This window comes from Manis pentadactyla, chromosome 10 (assembly GCF_030020395.1).
Source record: "Manis pentadactyla isolate mManPen7 chromosome 10, mManPen7.hap1, whole genome shotgun sequence".
Lineage (NCBI taxonomy): Eukaryota > Metazoa > Chordata > Mammalia > Pholidota > Manidae > Manis > Manis pentadactyla.
In genome coordinates, this window is record NC_080028.1 from 77,237,114 (window position 1) to 77,260,907 (window position 23,794).

At 41.9% G+C, this 23,794-nt stretch overlaps 1 protein-coding gene across 10 annotated transcripts in view; it reads left to right on the plus strand.

Moving 5' to 3' along the window:
- Nucleotides 1-23,794, plus strand: part of LOC118928100 (eukaryotic peptide chain release factor GTP-binding subunit ERF3A-like) — a 210,030-nt gene that overhangs the window by 11,070 nt on the left and 175,166 nt on the right. For 5 of the 10 annotated variants that reach the window (XM_057487025.1, XM_057487018.1, XM_057487023.1 and 2 more), the window contains exons 2-5: nt 15,042-15,339; nt 16,319-16,410; nt 16,969-17,042; nt 18,768-18,894. In XM_057487025.1, coding sequence (XP_057343008.1) covers nt 16,377-16,410; nt 16,969-17,042; nt 18,768-18,894 — 235 coding nt within the window. In that variant the 5' untranslated portion in view covers nt 15,042-15,339; nt 16,319-16,376. Of the gene's footprint in view, nt 1-11,586; nt 11,701-15,041; nt 15,340-16,318; nt 16,411-16,968; nt 17,043-18,767; nt 18,895-23,794 lie in introns of all 10 variants that reach the window. The other 5 variants (XM_057487019.1, XM_057487021.1, XM_057487020.1 and 2 more) reach the window with 5 other exon arrangements.

Below are 23,794 nucleotides of genomic sequence, written 5' to 3' on the forward strand. Positions count from 1 at the left end.
CATTCAAGTGCCCTTTCTGATAAAGCAAGACTTCCGCCCTAGCCCTTTAATCCAAAGGGACTTTCTGTGAACAACTCAGCAATGGACAGGCTTTAAGGTGAAGGAAGGGTAAGGATGACCTGAAAGGGAAGGAAAACCTACATAAGCCAACTGCGTATCCTCCCCAGGATTATGCTTCAAGCTGGACATTAAAGCTGGACCTGAGGAACCTGTTAATGAATTCCCTCTGGCGTGGGGGTAGTTTTACGGAGCCCCCAGGGGAGTATGGCACAGCCTCCCTGGGTTGATATTTGTGTCACCTGGCTGAAGAAGTCAGCCTCCCAATTCTCTCCCCTTTCCCCACCCTCCCCCCACACATTTTTCTTGGTTTTAGCTTCCTCTGTCAAAAGCCTCTGAACATTGATATTAAAGAGAAAATCCTGTGAAGTTGAGTCAAAATGTATTAATGTTGAGAATGCAGTACATGAACTCCCTGAGAGTGGAAAGTTACCCTGGCGTTTACCACCTTTTTACTTAGGATTCCCTTAAATGCATCCCCCCAGCAGGAATAGGAAACAATCCATTTCCAGATACAAGCCAGTTGTCACTGCCTCATGGTTAGCGAGGAGTAACCCCATCGGCAGAAACAGAGATCACCATGCACTTTCCAGAATTAAGCTTCCACTGCGCCAGCCCCACTACCCCTTGGCTTAAACATCTGTCCTTTGTTGAGCTTAAAAACAAAGGAAAGAAAAGCCTCAGATAGGTATAGTTTTTAAGATGCCTAAGATTGACGAAGTCTTACAATTGACAACGTGACCCTGGCTTTGATGCCAGCATGGTTTGAACGATTAACCTCCTCACTTAGAGTCAGACATGCTGCAGTGGTGCCACGAAGTCACAGAAGCCAGACCTGTTTGTATAATTAGCTTAATGCATCTCCTCACGTCTCAGTGCCCAGTCCAGTATTTGCCATCCACGTGTCCGGAAGGTTTGGGATTCTCTCTGGGCTTTGTGCCCTTTCATTACCGGGATATACAAAGCAAGATAAAAAGGTGGATGAAGTAGAGGCAAGCAGGGCTGGGAACATGGCCAGCCCCATCCAGAAACACTGCGTCCTCCCTGAGGACCTCCCAGGGCCGTACCGCTGGGCCACTTCTCCAGCACCTGAGGTTCCAGCAGCCGCCGGAACAGAGCTTGACAGAGGGGATGTGAGGTGTGACGCGGAGAGTCCCCTTGTCACAGGAGCACTCCAAGGATCAGCAGGCGCCAGGGGAAACCCTGCCCACCCGGGGAAAGCGGGAGGGGAGCACATAGAAGGAAAAGCTCCCTGTCAACCGTTTTCCTGGGGCCATGCATTTGGGAGCGTCCTGGGGACGCCAACCTGCCATCTCTCTCCTTCCGTGCGTTCATGTGCCTGGGAGTGACCTGAAGGACTGACTGCCCAAGCCCAGCATGCTGACCGTCCCTCCTTCCGTGCGCCAAGTGCCCGGGCCTTACCTGGAGAAACCCGGGCACCGTTGTCACAGCCTGCCGTCTATGCATGTTGCTTCGCTTCTGAACATTTTCTTCTCTCTAGAGTGACCCTAAGAGCAGTTTTTCTAATTTATATCCCAAGCATTTGCATAATCATAATAAGATATCACACACAGGCAGCCGAGGTCCTAGGAAGTCCAAGCTGTGTTCGAGCAGCAGAGGTCAGACAGGTCAGAGAACAAAAAAGACTGGGCTTCCTGGGAGGTGCAGTCTGATGACAATGAAAAGGTTTTGACACGTGACCAGCACAACACAAGGGAAGGCTAAGGGCACAGGTGGTCGGGAGGGAATAAGCTTCCTTCTAGCCCTTCACACAAGAGTGTTCCTGAGTTGCATCTATGAGGAGGAATAAGTAAAATGTTTTCTAAATGAAATTTTGCCAAATACAGGAAATTTTGGTGAGAAAACAATAGTACGCATACGAGGGAAGGAGGGAGGAAAGAAGGAAGGAAGGTCAAGAAAGAAAAGTTGCAAATTGGTTGCCCAGTGGAGAGGTGGGACATACTCCTTATTTCAAATGCCTGTGGAACCAGCTTCAATGGGAACTATGAGCAGTGTTTCCTTCCCAGGATTTTGGCTTACATTGAATATAGTCCGTTCATTCCACATTTCCAGATATGGGACATCGACTTCATCTTTGAGTTGCTTCTTTCCAGAATACCAGAAGGATTCCTTATTAATCCTTCTAATAAGGATATTAAATCATTTGCATAATTGAGACTTGGAAAACAATTAAGTCAAACAATTTTTCTTTCCAAGAAAAGAGATTTCTAGAGTGAAGTATGTAGAGGTCTGTCTCATTAAAACCCCCAGAAAGAGAAGTCTGGCCTTAAGGGGGATCCACGGGTTGTACCAAATGTGGTTCCTCCGCTGAGTCAAATTCCATTCCAAAGCACTGCACGCTGCACGCAGGAACTGAGAAGATACCAAAGCTACATTGCCATTCCAGCAACTTGGAGAGGAAGAAAAGCAGCTTGATTTCAGTCAAGAAAAATACTAAATTGCTCATTGTCACAGGGCTTCCAGGAGCGACCACCTGGTTTACCTGGTTTATCCACTGAACCTCTGAAATACCAGGCTGAGAGCACATTCCAACGTGTACTTTGGACTCTGCTTTTTTGTGCTACACACAGGCAGAGCATCCCCACACAGCATTTTATCCAAGCCCCCAATGGGGTGCAGTTTGGGACACACTGCTACTTCCTACATCAGGGTCAAAGCCTGCCTTTGTTTTTCATGACATTTTGATGTTTTTGAAGAATATAGGACCATTACTTTTTTGGGAGGGGAGAGGAGAATACACAGCGATGATGTGTCTTCTCAGGAGAAAATTCTAAAGCCCCGACTGACTCCTCAGTTTGGAAAAAGAGACATTAAGGGGTTTGTACAACAGGAGGAAAAAAATGGAAGCACTCACTCCCCCCAAGATAATAACAACTAATAATAGCCAATATTTATTAAACACTTCTTATTATGTTTTGTCTTCACAGTCATCCATAATGTAGATATAACTGCTATCCTGCTTTGCAGATAATAAAACTAAGAGAGATTAAATCGCTCATCCAAGGACTATATCAGTAGGGTTTTGGAAATGGGATTTGAATCGTGAAATCTGACTTAGCAACTGAATGCTTAACCATTATTGGACCCCTGTCTCTGAAAGATTAGTAGCACTTCATGAAGAGGGTAGAAGAGGCATGGTTAATGATGTCACAGAAATGATTATCATGGTCGGGACCCCACTGGAAGAAATGGTCAACTGGAGTAAAGTTTGAGTACACCAAACAGAAAAGAGGGAGGTGGGAGAACTGTCGACAAAAATCACCACCTCAAACTTCACATGAAGAGAAGAAATCCAGGCCAAACTCAACCCCCAGAGGACAATATATGTCTTTGATTCAGCAAAGCTGATCTGTGGGTTTGGAGCTTCCACAAAATTAAGTGTTGAAAGATAGTGGAGAAAGAGTTCTTCACCTCCAGCTGTTCAAGGCCATACATTGTGACCAACACTCAGGTAGCTAAGAGACTTAACAATGAATATAAACAAATATGATGACATCCAGCTCACTTTGAAAGGAGAATTCCCTCAATACATAAACAGCACTCAGATAAACAAGACAAGGCAAAGAGAATCCACCAAAGCAAGCATTTTATATAAAGAGTGGAACCTGAAAGATCTGTTCGTCTTCAAAGATCACTCAGTTGAGTTCTATTTATGGTTGACTATGGGTTTGGACCAACTATTCCACTGAGAATAACTAGAGAACATAAATAAAATAAAACAGATGGTTGATGGTGTCAGAGATCTACCAGGCAGTGAAAAATTTCAGGGATGAGATCCAGAGAAGCCATAAGAGATGAGCTCTACTTTTGAGGCCACATTTATCATTAAGATAAGATAACTGCTGATTACAAAAGCAAATGTGGGAGCTAAGAGGCTGAGATTCTTAAAAGAGCTTTCAGTAACGTCTTTGGGTTAGGGGGACAAAAATAAGAGTTCAGGGCTCACCATGGGGGAGGAGGCCTGGTGAACACAGCAGGCCTTAACTGGGGGCACTAAAGGGATGGAGCACAACGCAGGGAACTGGACAGATCAGACCTGTCCAGGACAGAAGTCCAGCTCAAACCCTGATTGTCTATTTCTCAATACCTCATTTTTAACATTTCAGTTTTAATTTCTAATTTATTGAATATCAAGGAACATGGTGTTCTGAGTAATATTATATTTTTCCATGTATTTTATGTTTTCTCACATATAATTTCACTTACAATTTGCTTTTTAAAAGTTTCCAGAAATTCATCTAGTTTATTTCTATTTTTTATTTGCTCTTAAATTTTTGAATTGATTATATTTTTATTTTCTTCCTCCTAGATTCTTTAAAATTTTTGTTTTGTTTCCCTAAAATCTAAATTATTTACAGTTTATTTTTTTCACTTTCTTTTCTAATAATGAAAATATTTAAAGTGATACTATTTTTCCCTCAGTCTTTCTTCAGCCTTCTTTCGTGAGTCATATTAGGGTAGACTCATATTTTAGAATGATTAAAAAGAAATAAAGTTGGAGGATCAGGGGAAGATGGCGGCATGAGTAGTTCAATGGAAATCTCCTCCCAAAAACATATGTATTTATGAAAATACAATAAATACAACTATTCCTAAAAGAGACACCAGTGGATACAGTACAAAAGCCAGGATACATCTACATCTGCAAGAACTCAACATTACACGAAGGGGGTAAGATACAAGCCGTGGACCGGCGGGACCCAAATGCCCCCCCCCACCCCGGAACCCGGTGGGAAGAAAGGAGTCGAAATGGGGAGGAAGTGAAAGCCCAGGACTTCTAAACAACCAGCTCTAGAAATCCGCACCCAGAACGCAGACACAAGGTGCACAAGGTGCTGGATATTAGAGAAACGGAAAAGCAAAACCTGCAGGCAATTCTCTACAACCCGCGCCCCTGAGACAAAAGAAAAGTGAGTGCTTTTTGCAAGTCTTAAAGAGACAGGGACACCACAGGTGGACGAAGTAGTCCCGGCACACTTCGCCAGCAGCTCGGAATCCTGGGGAACTTTAGGCATCCTAACCCCCTGGGCAGCAGCGCAGCTCTGAAGCCCCTCATGGCACTAAGCACCCTGCCAGTCATTCCCCCAACTGGCGCGGACCTGACACACCGGCCCAGTAGTGGGAGAGCGGCAGTGCGTGCTGGGGGCTGTGGCGCTGGAGGGGACCGGGAGCGGTCCGCGTGCACCGGGGGCGCCAGAGGGGACCGGGAGTGGCTCGTGCAAGCCCACCTCAGCGGCGACCGAGCACCCTGGGAGAGGCCCGCGCATGCCGGCTGCAGTGGCACCAGAGGAGCCCGGGAGAGGTCGGCACAAGCCCGCAGTGGCAGTGACCAAGTGGCCTGGGAGCGGCTTGTGTGTACCAGTGGTGGCAGCGCCACAGGGGAACAGGAGAGGAATGTACGCACCTGCAGCGGTGCCAGAGGGAGCAGCCGCGCTCCAAGCAGCCGACCGGAATCCCAGCCTGACGCACAGCTGCCCGGGCCAGGCCCAAAGGCCGCTGCGGGCACACAGCTGCCCAGCAGGGGTGCCACTATTACGGAGGAGTGCACCTGGCATGCCTGCCACTCCCCGCAGGGCTCCGCGCAGCTCTGATGGAGACCCCACCCACAGCAGCTTAGGGGATTAACCCGGTGGCTGCTCCAGGAGTGCGGGTCACTGACACAGGCAGCGGAGAAGGGCAAGGCATCCAGCAAGCAGGAAAGGACTTTCTTCTCCCAGCTGACACACCCACAACCTGCCTACAGCCACAGGTATCACCATGAAAAGGTGAAAAAATTCAGTCCAGTCCAAAATAATTCAGACAACCCCTGAGAGAGGATCTGCAGAGACATAACATCATAAACATGCTGACAGAGCTGCAGAGAAATATGCAAGAGCTAAGGGATGAGGTCCAGAGGGAGATTACAGAAATGAAACTATCTCTGGAAGGATTTATAAGCAAAATAGATAAGATGCAAGAGGCCACTGATGGAATAGAAACCAGAGAACAGGAACGCATAGAAGCTGATGCAGAGAGAGATAAAAACATCTCCAGGAATGAAGCAATATTAAGAGAACTGTGTGAAAATCCAAAAGGAACAATATCCGCATTATAGGGGTACCAGAAGAAGAAGAAGAGAGAAAAAGGGATAGAAAGTGTCTTTGAAGAAATAATTGCCGAGAACTTCCCCAAACTGGGGGAGGAAATAGTTGCTCAGACTACGGAGGCACACAGAACTCCCTAAAGATGGGACCCAAGGAGGACAACACCAAGACACATAATAATTAAAGTGGCAAAGATCAAGGACAAGGAAAGAGTATTAAAGGCAGCCACAGAGAGAAAAAAGGTCACCTACAAAGGAAAACCCATCAGGCTATTATCAGACTTCTCAACAGAAACTTTACAGGCCAGAAGAGAATGGCATGATATATTTAATGCAATGAAACAGAAGGGCCTTGAACCAAGGATACTGTATCCAGCACGATTATCATTTAAATATGAAGAAAGGATTATACAATTCCCAGACAAGCAAAAGTTGAGGGAATTTGCCTCCCACAAACCACCTCTACAGGGTATTTTAGAGAGACAGGATACACATTCTTCTCAAGTGCGCATGGAACATTCTTCAGAATAGACCACATACTAGGCCACCAGAAGAGCCTCAGTAAATTCCAAAAGATTGAAATCCTACCAACCAACTTTTCAGACCACAAAGGTATAAAGCTAGAAATAAATTGTACAAAGAAAGCAAAAAGGCTCACAAACACATGGAGGCTTAACAACATGCTCCTAAATAATCAATGGATCAACGATGAAATTAAAATGGAGATCCAGCAATATATGGAAACAAATGACAACAACAACACTAAGCCCCAACTTCTGTGGGACGCAGCAAAAGCAGTCTTGAGAGGAAAGTATATAGCAATCCAGGCATATTTAAAGAAGGAAGAACAATCCCAAATGAATAGTCTAATGTCACAATTATTGAAATTGGAAAAAGGAGAACAAATGAGGCCTAAGGTCAGCAGAAGGAGGGACATAATAAAGATCAGAGAAGAAATAAATTAAACTGAGAAGAATAAAACAATAGAAAAAATCAATGAAACCAAGAGCTGGTTCTTCGAGAAAATAAACAGAGTAGATAAGCCTCTAGCCAGACTTATTAAGAGAAAAAGAGAGTCAACACACATCAACTAAATCAGAAATGAGAAAGGAAAAATCATCACGGACCCCACGGAAATACAAAGAATTATTAGAGAATACTATGAAAACCTATATGCTAACAAGCTGGAAAACCTAGGAGAAATGGACAACTTCCTAGAAAAATGCAACCTTCCAAGACTGACCCAGAAAGAAACAGAAAATCTAAACAGACCAATTACCAGCAACAAAAGTGTATCGGTAATCAAAAAACTAGCCAAGAACAAAACCCCCGGGCCAGATGGATTTACCTCAGAATTTTATCAGACATACAGAGAAGACATAATACCCATTCTCCTTAGAGTTTTCCAAAAAATAGAAGAGGAGGGAATACTCCCAAACTCATTCTATGAAGCCAACATCACCCTAATACCAAAACCAGGCAAAGACCCCTCCAAAAAGAAAACTATAGACCAATATCCCTGAAGAATGTAGATGCAAAAATACTCAACAAAATATTAGCAAACCAAATTCAAAAATGCATCAAAAGGATCATACACCATAACCAAGTGGGATTCATCCCACGGATGCAAGGATGGTACAACATTCGAAAATCCATCAACATCATCCACCACATCAACAAAAAGAAGGACAAAAACCACATGATCATCTCCATAGATACTGAAAAAGCATTCGACAAAATTCAACATCCATTCATGATTAAAACTCTCAACAAAAAGGGCATAGAGGGCAAGTACCTCAACATAATAAAGGCCATCTATGATAAACCCACAGCTAGCATCATACTGAACAGCGAGAGGCTGAAAGCTTTTCCTCTGAGATCGGGAACAAGACAGGGATGCCCACTCTCCCCACTGTTATTCAACATAGTACTGGACGTCCTAGCCATGGCAATCAGACAAAACAAAGAAATACAAGGAATCCAGATTGGTAAGGAAGAAGTCAAACTGTCACTATTTGCAGATGACATGATATTGTACATAAAAACCCTAAAGACTCCACTGCAAAAGTACTAGAACTAATATCGGAATTCAGCAAAGTTGCAGGATACAAAATTAACACACAGAGATCTGTAGCTTTCCTGTACACTAACAATGAACTAATAGAAAGAGAAATCAGGAAAACAATTCCATTCACAATTGCATCAAAAAGAATAAAATACCTAGGAATCAACCTAACCAAGGAAGTGAAAGACCTATACCCTGAAAACTACAAGACACTCTTAAGAGAAATTAAAGAGGACACTAACAAATGGAAACTCATTCCATGCTCCTGGCTAGGAAGAATTAATATTGTTAAAATGACCATCCTGCCCAAAGCAGTATACAGATTCGATGCAATCCCTACCGAATTACCAACAGCATTCTTCAATGAACTGGAACAAGTAGTTCAAAAATTCGTATGGAACCACCAAAGACCCCGAATAGCTAAAGCAATCCTGAGAAGGAAGAATAAAGTGGGGGGAATCTCACTCCCCAACTTCAAGCTCTACTACAAAGCCACAGTAATCAAGACCATTTGGTACTGGCACAAGAACAGAGCCACAGACCAGTGGAACAGAATAGAGACTCCAGACATTAACCCAAACATATATGGCCAATTAATATACGATAAAGGAGCCATGGACGTACAGTGGGGAAATGACAGTCTCTTCAACAGATGGTGCTGGCAAAACTGGACAGTACGTGTAAAAGAATGAAAGTGGATCACTGTCTAACTCCATACACAAAGTAAATTAGAAATAGATCAAAGACCTGAATGTAAGTCATGAAACCATAAAACTCTTAGGAAAATACATAGGCAAAAATCTCATGCACATAAACATGAGTGACTTCTTCATGAACATATCTCCCCGTGCAAGGGAAACAAAAGCAAAAGTGAACAAGTGGGACTATATCAAGCTAAAAAGCTTCTGTACAGCAAAGGACACTATCAATAAAACAAAAAGGTATCCCACAGTATGGGAGAATATAAGCATAAATGACAGATCTGATAAAGGATTGACATCCAAAATATATAAAGATCTCACACACCTCAACAAACAAAAAGCAAATCATCCAATTAAAAAATGGGCAGAGGAGCTTATTAGACAGTTCTCTATAGAAGAAATTCAGATGGCCAACAGACACATGAAAAGATGCTCCACATTGCTTGTCATCAGAGAAATGCAAATTAAAACCACAAGGAGATATCACCTCACACCAGTTAGGATCGCCATCATCAAAAAGACAAACAACCACAAATGTTGGCGAGGTTGTGGAGAAAGGGGAACCCTCCTACACTGCTGGTGGGAATGTAAATTAGTTCAACCATTGTGGAAAGTAATATGGAGGTTTCTCAAAAAGCTCAAAATAGACATACCATTTGTCCCAGAAATTCCACTTCTAGGAATTTACCCTAAGAATACAGCAGCCCAGTTTGAAAAAGACAGATGCACCCCTATGTTTATCAAAGCACTATTTACAATAGTCAAGAAATGGAAGCAACCTAAATGTCCATCAGTAGATGAACGGATAAAGAAGATGTGGTACATATACACAATGGAATATTACTCAGCCATAAGAAAAAAACAGATCCTACAATTTGCAACAATATGGATGGAGGTAGAGGGTATTATGCTCAGTGAAATAAGCCAGGCGGAGAAAGACAAGTACCAAATGATTTCACTCATATGTGGAGTATAAGAAGAAAGGAAAACTGAAGGAACAAAGCAGCAGCAGAATCATAGAACCCAAGAATGGACAAACAGTTAACGAAAGGGAAAGGGAATGGGGAGGATGGGTGGAAAGGGAGGGATAAGGGCAGGGAAAAAGAAGGCGCGCATTATGATTAGCATGTATAGCGTGGGGGGGGCACAGGGAGGGCTGTGCAACACAGAGAAGACAAGTAGTGATTTTACAGCATCTTACTACGCTGATGGACAGTGACTGTGACGCTGTATGTGGTGTGGACTTGGTGAAGGGGGGAGCCTAGCAAACATAATATTCTTCATGTAATTGTAGATTAATGATACCAAAAAAAAAAAAGAAAAAGAGTTATATGATTTGTGCATTTTTATAAGCCAAATGACTAAAAATAAGTGCGAGTCTAGAGTATAAACACTAAAACTTATTTTAACAACATAAATGATGCTACATCGTAAATATTGAGAGTCAATTTCACATTGAAAACTTATTTTAAAAGTATCATTTACTTGGTCTTTTAAAAATGCAAGTGAAAAGAAGGAAAATTTATGGGTCAATTTTTTTATTATGAAGTAATAAAGTTTGTGATTAATAATATATCAACTTATACCCCTAAATATATAATCTCAACTACTGAGAAATCTAAAGTTAACTTTTTAATAATAACTGAGAAAACATGAGTAAAAAGACCCAGGTCTCTATCTGTGGTGAAAGAAAGACTCAGGTCAGCAATAGGGAAGCAGAACAAACTATTCCATACTGGAGGAACAAAAGGACAAAACATTCAGAGAGTGGAAATAAAAGAGAGAGCACAGGGTCATTTTTCCATTTGTTGAGAAGCTGATGCACAGTAACAGACATAGCAATACCGCTAAGATTTCTACAGAACCTGTTTGCGGGCTGAGGCAGACTGAGGCGTCATTGAAGTGTCATCTGCCACTTATGCCCTTTCTAAGCGCTACCCTCTCCTGTGAGCTCCTGGGAGATCAGGGGAACACACCTGAGGATGTCACTTCTACTTTGATGGATCCTCTGCAGCTTGTAGGAGGTAGAGAGGATTCTTGAGAGTTCAGGCAGTGGGACTGAGCTGGAGATGGTTTGGGGCTGGAAGTTGTAGGGATAATTGTCCCTGACACAATAAAAGATTCAACTCACCTGGCCTTCCCCTTAGACACCTGCTTTATAATTTTCCGGTTAGCTATATAAATATCCCTGAATATAGGCCTGCTTACTCCCTGGCTCCTCTGGGGATCTTAAGGGATGCCTGTCTGACCTGGCACTGCCTGAGCTGAAGAGCATCCCCACTGCGACTCCCACCATTTTGTCAGGACCCCTGATTTAGTACTGCAGCTCCCTGAATCGCCATCATTGGGTTAATGGGAGCTAATTTTGGACATTTCAAAGATTGAGGCAAATAAACTCCTTCCCAGAGCACCATGGTGTTTGCACATGAAACTCCTGGGGGAAAAGAGGAAAGTGTAGTCCCATAACACTGGCTGGAGAGGAACATGGAGAGACTCCCTACAATACTCCAGAACATTCTTTGCTATGCTCTGAGCCCATGTTGCCTCCAAGTCTGTTTTTCAGGTAGTAGTTACATTATTTATTCTGTGTGCATAGTATAGTCTTATTCTAGTCAACTGGGATCTGAAGATTCAAAATACTGTATCCTAACCTTTTGCAGCAAGGTGGAATAATGGCCTGTAATACATGGACCCAAGTCCCTTGACACTGGTCACCATCAGCACTGAAATCCAGGCCTCAACACAGTGAACCACTGAGCCCAGAACAGGAAGAGGTATTTGAGATGGTTTATTTTAGAATTTTTCATTTTACAACCCATAATGTGAGTAATAAACAACTTTGAGTATTCCACCAACTCTAAGGTCCCATGGAATTACCCTTATTTTCTTTGCCATGAATAAAGAGAAAACACTGCCAACCAAATGATGATATCATACTTTGTAATCACTTTGACCTTTTATTTCATATTATTAATGGATCTCTTTAATTTATTTAGGCATAATTTTAATCATACACTTTTAAATGATGACTTGTATCCACATAAAAAAGAAAATAAAATGGTTAAGTCATGATGGAACTCTTCACATTCAGAGTTCTGTTCTTCTATTTTTGCACTGTGTTGTCTGTGCCCATGTTTTCCACCCACCATTCGTTTTCCTTGCCACCAAGAGTATTGGTAATACAGCAGTTCTTAAGTATCCCACTCTTATATCCCATTATTATCTCTGAGATTTTCTTCTGAGTTGTTGACACCATTCTGGTGTGCTTCTGTGCTGTTACAGACATGATGACTACTCACAGTGGCACCTGGCCAACAGCAATTATAAGGTATTTCAGGGATATGAACATGTAAGTTCTGGATTTCAGAGATAATGAACATGTAAATAAATTGCACATATTAGAATCAGTCTAAACAGTAAGATTAGGAATACAGTCTACTTTCTGTGGTAATACTGTGACAACCGCTCCTGGATCAAATTGTGTGTTCTCTGCCTGCGGTTTTTAGATTCAAGTTAAGAAGTGCTGTTAGTCATAGTTTACTGACTATCATTTTGAGTCTTGTATGAATGGTAGTAATATTGTGGGTATCACACAGCACATGACAGAATGATGTCTTGTTAATTTAATCATGCATATTAGAATTTTTCAGTTTAACTGATATATATATAGTTCATATTTTTAACTTTAACTAATAGGACATAAAGCTGGGTGCTATGATCATGATGGGGTACATATCGATACTGTCACTGGGAAATATATATTCCTTTATTATTTAAAACAATACAAAATGAAACAAACAGATGTACATTTGAGAAGTTTCCCTAAAAGTGCTCAGAAAACATCTTGGATGAGCTAGGTTATACCATATAATCAAAACAATTAATATAACCTAAAAACTCTCAGAGACAACACCCATGGTGCCTTTCTCACTCATCCTACATGTCCATATCTTTACTCTGGAACACAAACTGATAGGGTGGTCTTCTAGGAGATTTTCTGAGTCTCATAGCAGAGGGAAAAGAAATGGCAGAGCAGAAGCTCACTCTTAAATGAGCCAAGGATGCATATCTCTCTCAAGGAGAAGGTTATATCGCAAGTCCCAAGCACGAATCTGAATTCAACTGGGCAGGGAAATAAGATCCTCTTCAAGGAGGGGTAACAAAGATTTTGAACAATAATCTACTTTGGGTACATGGTTGAGATGGTCCCATGGAGAGACAGCCTTGAAGTAATCTGTGCTCCTTTCCACCTCCCAAATATTTTAGATACTCCATGGCTTTGTGACTGAGTACAGGGATGTTGTAGTAGTCAGAGTTCTCTAGAGAACAGAACCAATAGGATATAGATAGATATATAAAAAGAGATGTATTGTGAGGGATTGGCTTATACAGTTGTGGAGCTGCTAAGTCCCACAGTCTGCCATCTGCAAGCTGCAGGCCCAGGAGAGCAGGTGGTATAGTTCTAGTTGGAGTCGGAAGGCCCTAGAGCCAAGGGATTCAATAGTGTAAGTCCTGGTCTAAGTCAGAAGACCCAGCGACCTGGAGCACCCATGTCCGAGGGCAGAAGATGGATGTCTCAGCTCAAGCAGAGAGAGCAAATACACGCTTCCTCTGCACTTTTCTATTGAGGCCCTCAAGGACGGCTTGATGCCCAGCAGAGATCTTCTTTACTCAGTCCACCAGTTCAAATGCTAATCACTTCCAGGGACATTTCACAGACACACCAGAAATGTTTTACCAGCTATCTGGATATCCCATAGCCTAGTCAAGTAGACACATAAAATTAACCATCAAAGAAGGTGGATATATTCCCACCTGAAAGCCTCATTTTTCTGTGAAATAGATGGTGGCAAATCCCTTGACTAAGAAAGAGGGGCTTGGTGTTGAGGTAGAGAGTTCAGGAAATCAGTATCTAGAATGGCTGTTGGAGTCAGAAAAGGAGACAACCATGGATAAAAGCAGATAACCATGGTAAAAGAAAGGACTGCTAAACTATGGTACAGCCTAGCCGAGTTTGGGATTGATGACTGTGGGATGGCACCTTCTCAATACTCAGTTTTGTCGGGCTCTGTGCTTGACACTTGCCAGCAGTGCACAAAGCATGCCTGGCCTTTGTCCTCATGTGATTTACTGTCAAGTGGGGAAGATGTTCATAAAAATAAATGTATAATTACAAATTGTGGTAAATCTATGAAGAGAAAGAACAGAGTTCTGTGAGATAATTCATCTGAATTAAGGAGAAGGGGGTTTGAAAAAGTGACATTTGAATTGAAATCTGAAGGATTCCTCGAGGATCCTAAAATGCTCTAAGCAGAGGGAATGTGGAGATTAAGGGGCAGCAGAGTTTGGGGTGTGTGAGATATTGAAAAGCCCATGTGATCTGAGTGTAGAGAATGAATAGGAAGCTAGCAGCAGATAACGCACGATTGGCAGAGCCAGATTATGCAGGGTTTACTGTGTTCATGAATTTATGTCTTACTCCAGGGCAGAGGAAGGCCACTGAAGGGTTTTGAGAAAAGCAATATAAACAGACTACAATTTTAAATGTTCATCTTGGCGCCTTGACTAGCATGGATTGAGATTAATGTGGAGACTACTCAGGTGACGGTGGTAATTTGGACTAAAACGATACTTGTGACGCAATTGGCTTCTCCCTGTTACTGTGCAGAACTGGAGTTATAGCCCCAAGTGTTTCTGTCACTGAGGAAAGAAGCTACCTTTTGTCTGAAGATCTTTGGCTCAGGCGGTGTGACCCTTCCAGTACTAATGTTCCTAAACTCCACGTCCGCACAAATTGTCCACCTCAAAGCCAACCTCCCTACTTGCTTCTTTCTCGCATCTAACGTTTACCCGTAGACTCACTGCTCATCATGTTTCTTTTATCTCTTCAACCAAGAGAGTGGCTTCTCAGCCCTGCCTATGCTTTTTACCAGCCCGAATGCTTGCAACCCAAATTAGCACTAGCACTCAGTTTACAGATTTGGGTCTTTATTTTAGGAAAGAATCAGAAAAGGAAAAGGCTTTGTGTGACAGGGCCCCACCCCCCACCTCCAATTAATAATCAGGTACTAAAATCATTTGGCGTTTTTAAACGACAGTTTCTCATTTTATTCAGAAAGGAAAGGAAACCGACCAGGTGGGGAATTGCATCCATTTCAAGGCCGACACTGAAGGCCCGCAGCTCTCTGCGGTCGTTCTGCAAACGCCCCCCGATGACCGGCTCTGGTGGCGCCGAGCCCTCTGGGAAGTGAAGTCCTTGCGCCGGGACCTCCGACGTGACGCGGGCACCACCAAGTGCGCAGGTGCGGCTCCCAGAGCTTCGGGCTCGGGCCGTTTGTGTCCCTGCAGCTCCGTCCGCCCTCCCAGAGGGCGGCCCCGCGGTAATCCGGGACCGGGGCCGCGGCGCGTCCGGGGTAAGAGAAGGCGGGGCCGGAGGCGCGCACAGGTCCCCTCCTCCGCCTCCCTGCCCCCGGGGCAGCTTCAGGTTCCGGCCTCGCGGGGACGGGCTGGGCCCTGGGCTCCGCACCCGGCCCGGCCCCACCCCCGGGCTCGCGCTCCTGCTGCCTGGCGAACGGGGCTGCGGGTTCAGTTGTGAGCCGGGGCGTCCGGGAAGAGGGTATGTCCCTAAGCCCTCCGGGAAGTGGAGTTCGGGAGTGTAGGGGGTTAGGCGGGCTCGGGGCTCCGCATCCGAGCTCTTCCCGCAGGTTTTGGCCTTAAATCGTGTCATTCTCCAGAAACCTTAAGGTTCTGAACTTTCGGAAAAGAAAGAACAAAATGGGGTCCGTGTCTCGTTCATTCCCCCTTCCTTCTGTGCTTTTCTCTATCAGTTTTGGGGCCCGCCTGTATTTGGGGGCCATTGCAAGGGGTTCGAGCCTGAACATGCACGTGAATGCTTGTGCTTATGAATAGTAAGGATTAGCCAAGTGTGGGAGCCCTGCTTATCTACCGTTCCTGCTACCATAATCACAGGACACCCTATGGCCACCTGTGTGCTTCAGGGTCTCAAGGGAGTTTCTGCACAGTCTGCAATCAGGTGTGTGACAGGCTCACAGTTCACTGCCCTGATCCCCTCCTGTTTTGCCCTGGTGTGGCATGTAGTGACTGATCTTGGTACTCCAGAGGATGGTCTTCCAGCTGTGGAGATTAATTGAGCCTAAATAATAAAGCTTCCAATCAAACTAAAATTACCTCTGAGGTCCTAGGACTTAAATGCACAGGAGTAGGCCCCCTGGTAGTAGAGAGAGAGAGATGCCCCAGGTAGCAGGAATCAATGCCAGAGGAGGGCAAGCTTAGCCTCAAACCTCTCTCCAGAGCTTCACAGTAGAGTTGAAGGATTTACACAAAGAAGCAAATTATGTATTGCTGAAAAATCTCTGTTTATCTCATCTGAAGCAGTGAAATGAAGAGGAGGTCATAGATAGCAATAAGGGGACAAGAAAAGAAGCTAATCATGGATTATCTGACCATTGAAGTTGAGGAAGAAGGTAAGAATTACAGAAATAAACATTGAGTTGAAAATGGGCACAAGTGGAGGAAATACCCTTGATGGGAATTAAAAGGTTAGGTATCCCGTCTCCCCGCCCAAACTCTTCAATAAAAATGGAAGCAGATGCCTGTCTGGAGAAGATGCTGGAGTAGAGAAACTAAGCTACCATGTTTGGAAATCACTAAGTAGGGTCCTTGTAACATATTCGCCAGTCCCATCTTCTCTCAGCACTTCTGTGTTCATCCATATTCCCTACGTACCTGTGGAAGGGGGGAGTATTCCATAGAGCTTGCTTCTGTGAAAAGGGCAGGTCACACTTTCCCTTCCTTGTTAGACTGCTCCAGAAGGCTGATGTACTGTGGGTCTGTGAGTTTTAAATCTTTGGTCAAAGCACTTTCACTTCCCTGTCTTGCTCTATCCTCATCTGAGCTTTCTGAGTTAAGTAGAATAAGCCCTATCTGTACAATTCACTGGCTTGTGATAGTCTTTGTCCTCCTGAGTCTGAAAGTGAGAAGATAACTGACCTCCTTCATGGCTTTTTTCCTACTCCTTCCAGCCATGGCTACTGAATATGCTTCTCTGCCCCAAAGACAGAGCACAGAAGAAATGGAACCTTTTGTTGAGCTCCAGGCAAGTTTGGGTTTAATTTCCCACCCCTGAAATCTTAGGTTGGTGTTCACAATGTGTCTTCATTCCTTTCTTCCCTCTTGCTTCAGAGGTCCATGGAGATTCCACCCTGAACTGAACTGAAACTAAATAATATTTCCTTGCAGGTTAGAGCTCATAGAACCTCTGGGGAAAGCTCAGACTGGAGTTTAAATTTGGGAGGAATCTGTGTGAATGGTATTTTAAACCACGACACTATGATCACTAAGGGAATAAGTTTAAGTAGAAAAGAGAAGAGATCTTATTACTGAGTCCTATAGCTCTCCAACACTTAGATCGGGGAGATGAAGAGAAAACAGCAAAGGAGGCTGAGAAGATGTGGCCAGTGAGGTAGGGGAAAGCCAAAATTGTGGCATCTTGGTAACCACTGAAGAAAGTCTTTGGGAGCAGGGAGTGATCAGCTGTTAAGTGCTGCTGCTAAGTCAAGTAAGATGAGGCCCAAGAATTGAACATTGGACTTAAAAATATGAAGATCATTGGTGACTGTCAAAAACAATTTCATGGAGTGGTAGAAGTGAAAACCTGATTGGAATGGATCTAGAAGAAAATAGGAGAGAAACTGGAGCCAGGTACTAGAGCAATTGGAGAGTTTTACTCTGAAGGGAGGAAAAGAACTAGGGTGATAGCTAAAAGGAATAGTCAGACCAAAGAGGGTTTCTTTTGTTTTGTTTTTAAAGATGGGAGAAATAATAGATTGTCTATAACTATGTAAGAGTAGATGAGAAAAGAAGATGTCTAAGGCCTGAGCTCTGGGGAACTGCAACATTTAGAATCACTTTTCTAACATGACTTCATTTATTTCAAATAAATAATCCTGTGAGTTAGGGGTGATACCTATTTCACAGAAAACTGAGGCTCACGGTAACTTGCTCAGAGTCACAAAATGGTTGAACCCTAATCAGAACCCACATATGTCTAATTCTAAATCCTATGCTTCTAACTACTTTATTCTACTGACTGACTTTCCCACAAAGTATTCTCCAGTTAATTATAGTCAACAAAGTACACTCACATGACTGTTGATATAATGTAGACTATGAATCTTATCATGGAACGGATGATCATTTTCAATTTAATATCAATAATCCACTCATTCAGAATGACTTTAATTACTGAAGGATAATGAAATAAATATAGAAGTCATGGCCATAAGTACAGAGCAAGAAGAAGCCTCTATTAGAACAGCATAAGCATCTATGTACATTTAGGATATCAACCTGAACTTCTATAAAATCTCAGAATTTCTAGGAATCAGTATAAATTACATATCTGAGGCTTATCCCATCTACAGCATAATGAGTAATTAACATTTAATTGTCATTCAATGGTTTATTTATATTAGATTAATTTAGTAAAATATGTAAGTCGGAAGAATATAGCTAAGAGTATATATAGTTTTAGAGTCAGACTACCTGAGTCCAAACCTCAGATCTGATCCTTACATCTGGAAAACTGTAGGAGTACTTGTATCATACAGTTATTACAAGAGGTAATTCAAAGGACTCAGCCCATAGAAAATTATAAATGTTAGCTGTTACTATTTTCCCTAATATACACTAATACTTAGAATAGAATATCCCATTAAAATTGTTAAAGGTTTAATCTTCAGACTGAAAAACACTCCCTCTTATGAATTGTTCTCTTTCCTCAAGGATTACCAAGTCCTATAAGAATGTGCTTGTTTTCCAGGAACTGGTGACGGTCAGGGATGAGGAAATGGACTTCACTCCTGTGGAGGAAGAAGAGCTGAATTCTGCTCAAAGGTACAGGGGTGTGGATAGGAAGATGGAGAACTGCGGGAGCTTTGTCCTTTGGGGTAAGGAAGTTATTTTGTAATACAAACTGCTTATTAGGACATAAACTTTCTCTAAGGTAATGGTAGAACTGATCCCCTAGGGGATCCCTGATGACTTTGGGCTCAAAATTGGGCTTCTTTTTTCTTTTGGCAAGTAAAAGTTCACTGTATGTGGAGCTGAAAATTGACAGCTTTATTATATTGATTTTAAGACATAAAATTATAGTAATCCAAACACTGTAGTATTGGTGAAAGGATAGATATGAATCAATGGAACAGAACAGATCATCCAGAAAAAGACCTATATATATATTGTCAGTTTCTGACCGAAGATGCAAAAGCGATTCAGTGTTAAAAGGAGAATCTTTTTTTTAAATTGAGGTATCATTGATATACAATCTTATGAAGGTTTCACATTAGCAACATTGTGGTTTCAACATTCCCCCAAATTATCAAGTTCCCCCCATATCCCATTGCAATCATTGTCCATCAACATAGTAAGATGCTATAGTCTTTATTTCTCTTCCCTTTATTGTGTGTGCTAATTATATTGCCCCTTAATCCCCTTCTCCCTCCCCAACCCCTTCCCTTTCATAACTGCTAGTCCAAAACAAGAATCTTAATAATAAATAAATGGTGTTGGAACAATTAGACATCCACATGCAAAAAAAAAAAGAAAGAAAGAAAGAAAGAACTTCTTCCTACTATACGTATAGTATGTGACTGAAAATGGATCATAGACCTAAGTATAAAACCTATAAAACTCACAGAAGAAACATACATTAGGGACAGTCCTTTGTGACCTTTTGTAGGATGAAATTTTATTAGCTATGACCAAAAGACGCCCAGTAAAGCCATCTGGGTCTCGAGTTTGCTTTATTGGAAGGTTTTTAACCTTGAATCCAGGTCCCTTGCTACATGTAGGACCATTCAGATGATCTGTTTCTTCTTGAGTAAGCTCTGATAATGACATCCCATCTTTCACTCCTGATATTTGTGACCTGTATCTTCTTGTGTTGGTCTTCCTAGGAGTTTAACAATTCTGTTGAACTTTTTAAAGAAACAGATATGAATTCATTGATTCTATTTTCTGCTTTAATGTTATTTACTGATGCTCTTATCTTTATTATTTTCCTCTTTGCTAACTTTGTGTCTAATTTGCTTGCCTTTGTTTTAGCTTCTTAAAGTAGAAACTTGATCATTGTTACAAGATTTTTCTTCTCTTCCAATGTGAATGTTTATTGCTATAAACTTCCTTCTAAGTATTGATTTAGCTGAGTTCCACAGTTTTGTTATGTGGTGTTTTCAGTTCTATTCAGTTAAAAATAATTTCTATTTTCACTTGTGACTTCATCTTTGGCCCATAGGTTACTTACCAATTTCCAAATTTTAGGTGATTTTCAATACATTTCTCTTTTCAATTTTGTGGTTTGGTTCTGTATGATCAGAGATACTTTGTATGACTTCAGTTCTTTAAAATTTTTGAGATTTGTTGTATTACTCACAATATGATCTTGATGAATGTTCCATGTGTCCTTGAAAATTCATTTAATTAGGTCAGATTGGTTGACAGTTTTGTTCAGGACTTCCGTATCCTTACTGATTTTCCATCTGCTGGCTTCTATTGATAACTGACAGAAGAGTGTTGAATTCTCCAAATATAATTATGGGTTTATCTATTTCTCTTTTCAGCGTTGTCAGTTTTTAGTTGTTGTTGTTGTGGTTACCATTAATCTACAATTACATGAGAATATTATGTTTACTAGGCTCCCCCCTTCACCAGGTCACCCCCACAAACCCCATTACAGTCACTGTCCATCATCGTAGTACGACGCTGTAGAATCATTACTTGTCTTCTCTGTGTTGTACAGCCCTCCCCATGCCCCCCCACATTATATATGCTAATCATAATGCCCCCTTTATTCTTCCCTGCCCTTATCCCTTCCTTCCCACCCATCCTCCCCAGTCCTTTTCCCTTTGGTAACTGTAAGTCAATTCTTTGGTTCTGTGATTCTGCTGTTGTTTTGTTCCTTCAGTTTTCCTTTGTTCTTATACTCCACAAATAAGTGGAATCATTTGGTACTTGTCTTTCTCCACCTGGCTTATTTCACTGAGCATAATACCCTCTAGCTCCATCCATGTTGTTGCAAATGGTAGGATCTGTTTTTTTCTTATAGCTGAGTACTATTCCATTGTGTATATGTACCACATCTTCTTTATCCATTCATCTACTGATGGACATTTAGGTTGCTTCCATATCTTGGCTATTGTAAATAGTGCAGCGATAAACATAGGGGTGCATCTGTCTTTTTCAAACTGGACTGCTGCATTCCCATGGGAAATTCCTGGAAGTGGAATTCCTGGGTCAAATGGTATTTCTATTTTGAGCATTTTGATGTACCTCCATACTGCTTTCCACAGTGGTTGAACTAAGTTACATTCCCACCGGCAGTGTAGGAGGGTTCCCCTTTCTCCACAGCGTCGCCAACATTTGTTGTTGTTTGTCTTTTTGATGATGGCGATCCTAACTGGTGTGAGGTGATATCTCCTTGTGGTTTTAATTTGCATTTCTCTGATGATTAGCGATGTGGAGCATCTTTTCATGTGCCTGTTGACCATCTGGATTTCTTCTTTTTTTTTGTAGATAATTATTTTTTATTGAAGGGTAGTTGACACACAGTATTACATTACATTAGTTTCAGGTGTACAACACAGTGATTCAACATTTATGTACATGATAATTCTAGGTACCAGCTATCACCATACCAAGTTGTTACAATATTTTGACTATATTCCTTATGCTATACATTACATCCCGGTTACTTATATATTTTACAATTGGAGGTGTGTACTTTTTTTTTTTTTTGTGAGGGCATCTCTCATATTTATTGATAAAATGGTTAACAACAATAAAATTCTGTATAGGGGAGTCAATGCTCAATGCACAATCATTAATCCACCCCAAGCCTACTTTTCATCAGTCTCCAATCTTCTGAAGCATAACGAACAAGTTCTTACATGGAGAACAAATTCTTACATAGTGAATAAGTTACATGGTGAACAGTACAAGGGCAGTCATCACAGAAACTTTTGGTTTTGCTCATGCATTATGAACTATAAACAGTCAGTTCAAATATGAATACTCATTTGATTTTTATACTTGATTTATATGTGGATACCACATTTCTCTCTTCATTATTATTATTTTTAATAAAATGCTGAAGTGGTAGGTAGATACAAGATAAAGGCAGAAAACATAGTTTAGTGTTGTTAAGAGAGCAAATGTAGATGACCAGGTGTGTGCCTGTAGACTATGTGTTAATCCAAGCTAGACAATGGCAATAAAACATCCACGTATGAGAAGATTTCTCTCAGAAAAGGGGGGGTGAGGTTCTAAGCCTCACCTCTGTTGATCCCCAATTTCTCACCTGATGGCCCCCCCTGCGACTGTGCCTGTCTTAGGTTGTTCCTCCCTTGAGGAATCTTACCTGTCTCTGGCTAACCAGTCATCTTCTGGGGCCATACAGGGAAATGTAAAGTTGGTAAGTGAGAGAGAAGCCTTATTGTTTGAAAAGGTTAGCTATTTACTTCTTTGCATATTTATGCCCTGTGGCTTCTATGCCCAGCATTTGTCCTGAGGTATCTTTACCACTTGGAAGAATTATGATACTCGGTAAATTTGACATGAGGCACGAATTCTATTTAAGGGTTGTAATTAGGAAGGAAGAAGAAAAGCTATAGAAGTAGCAGGTGGAAGAAAACATGGGAAGATTGATTATTTCTTTGACATATCTTCTTGTAGAGTAACTTCAGCATGTGTAGGTTTTAAACTACTAATTAAATTGTGCACACTCATTAACATAATAGGAGTATAGTTACATAACCAAAGCATACCTGTAAGTACCAGCCATCTCCTGTGAAGCCAAGAAAACCATTTAGGCACCTTAGGCATTTGTGAAAACTTATCTATGATATGGTGGATATTGTCGAACTGAACTTGAACAGTCTGAGAGAAATCAGACAAATTAAAACAACCCATTCCTGGGGACTGTTCACATCCCATATGTTCTTTTAACAGTAAATAGTCTATAGTTGTAAGATTTTGGAGCGCTACAATTTGCACTTCTCCTAATTCTTGGTTGAGTTCCAACAGTATAGATCCAGTCAAATTTTTTGTTTTACTGTATGCACAGGCCAGCTTAGATATCTCCTTCTTCATTCCCATGGCAAGTACAGGAAGTGCTGGGATGAGTCCATCTGCACCTGTAGCAGTGCGTGGATATTTGTTGGGGTTTTTTGATGATCATCTTCTGGCATGAGTCTTCCAGAGAGTGCTGATGTTGGAAGTTCTTTTTCATATCGTATCTTAGTTCATTTTCAGGGTAGCCAAATTAGGCTTTGATCCTCTGTATAAACACAAACAGACCCTTTGTCTACACTTTTATATGCCCTTTATACCCTTGTGTAGAACTCATTGGAGGTCACCACACAGGAACTGCCTTTTTTTTTTTTTTTGTCATCATTAATCTACACTTACATGACGAATATTATGTTTACTAGGCTCTCCCCTATACCAGGTCCCCCCTATAAACCCCTTTACAGTCACTGTCCATCAGCATAGCAAAATGTTGTAGAATCACTACTTGCCTTCTCTGTGTTGTACAGCCCTCCCCTTTCTCCCACCCCCATGCATGCTAATCTTAATACTCCCCTTCTTCTCCCCCCCCTTATCCCTCCCTACCCACCCATCCTCCCCAGTCCCTTTCCCTTTGGTACCTGTTAGTCCATTCTTGAGTTCTGTGATTCTGCTGCTGTTTTGTTCCTTCAGTTTTTCCTTTGTTCTTATATTCCACAGATAAGTGAAATCATTTGGTATTTCTCTTTCTCCGCTTGGCTTGTTTCACTGAGCATAATACCCTCC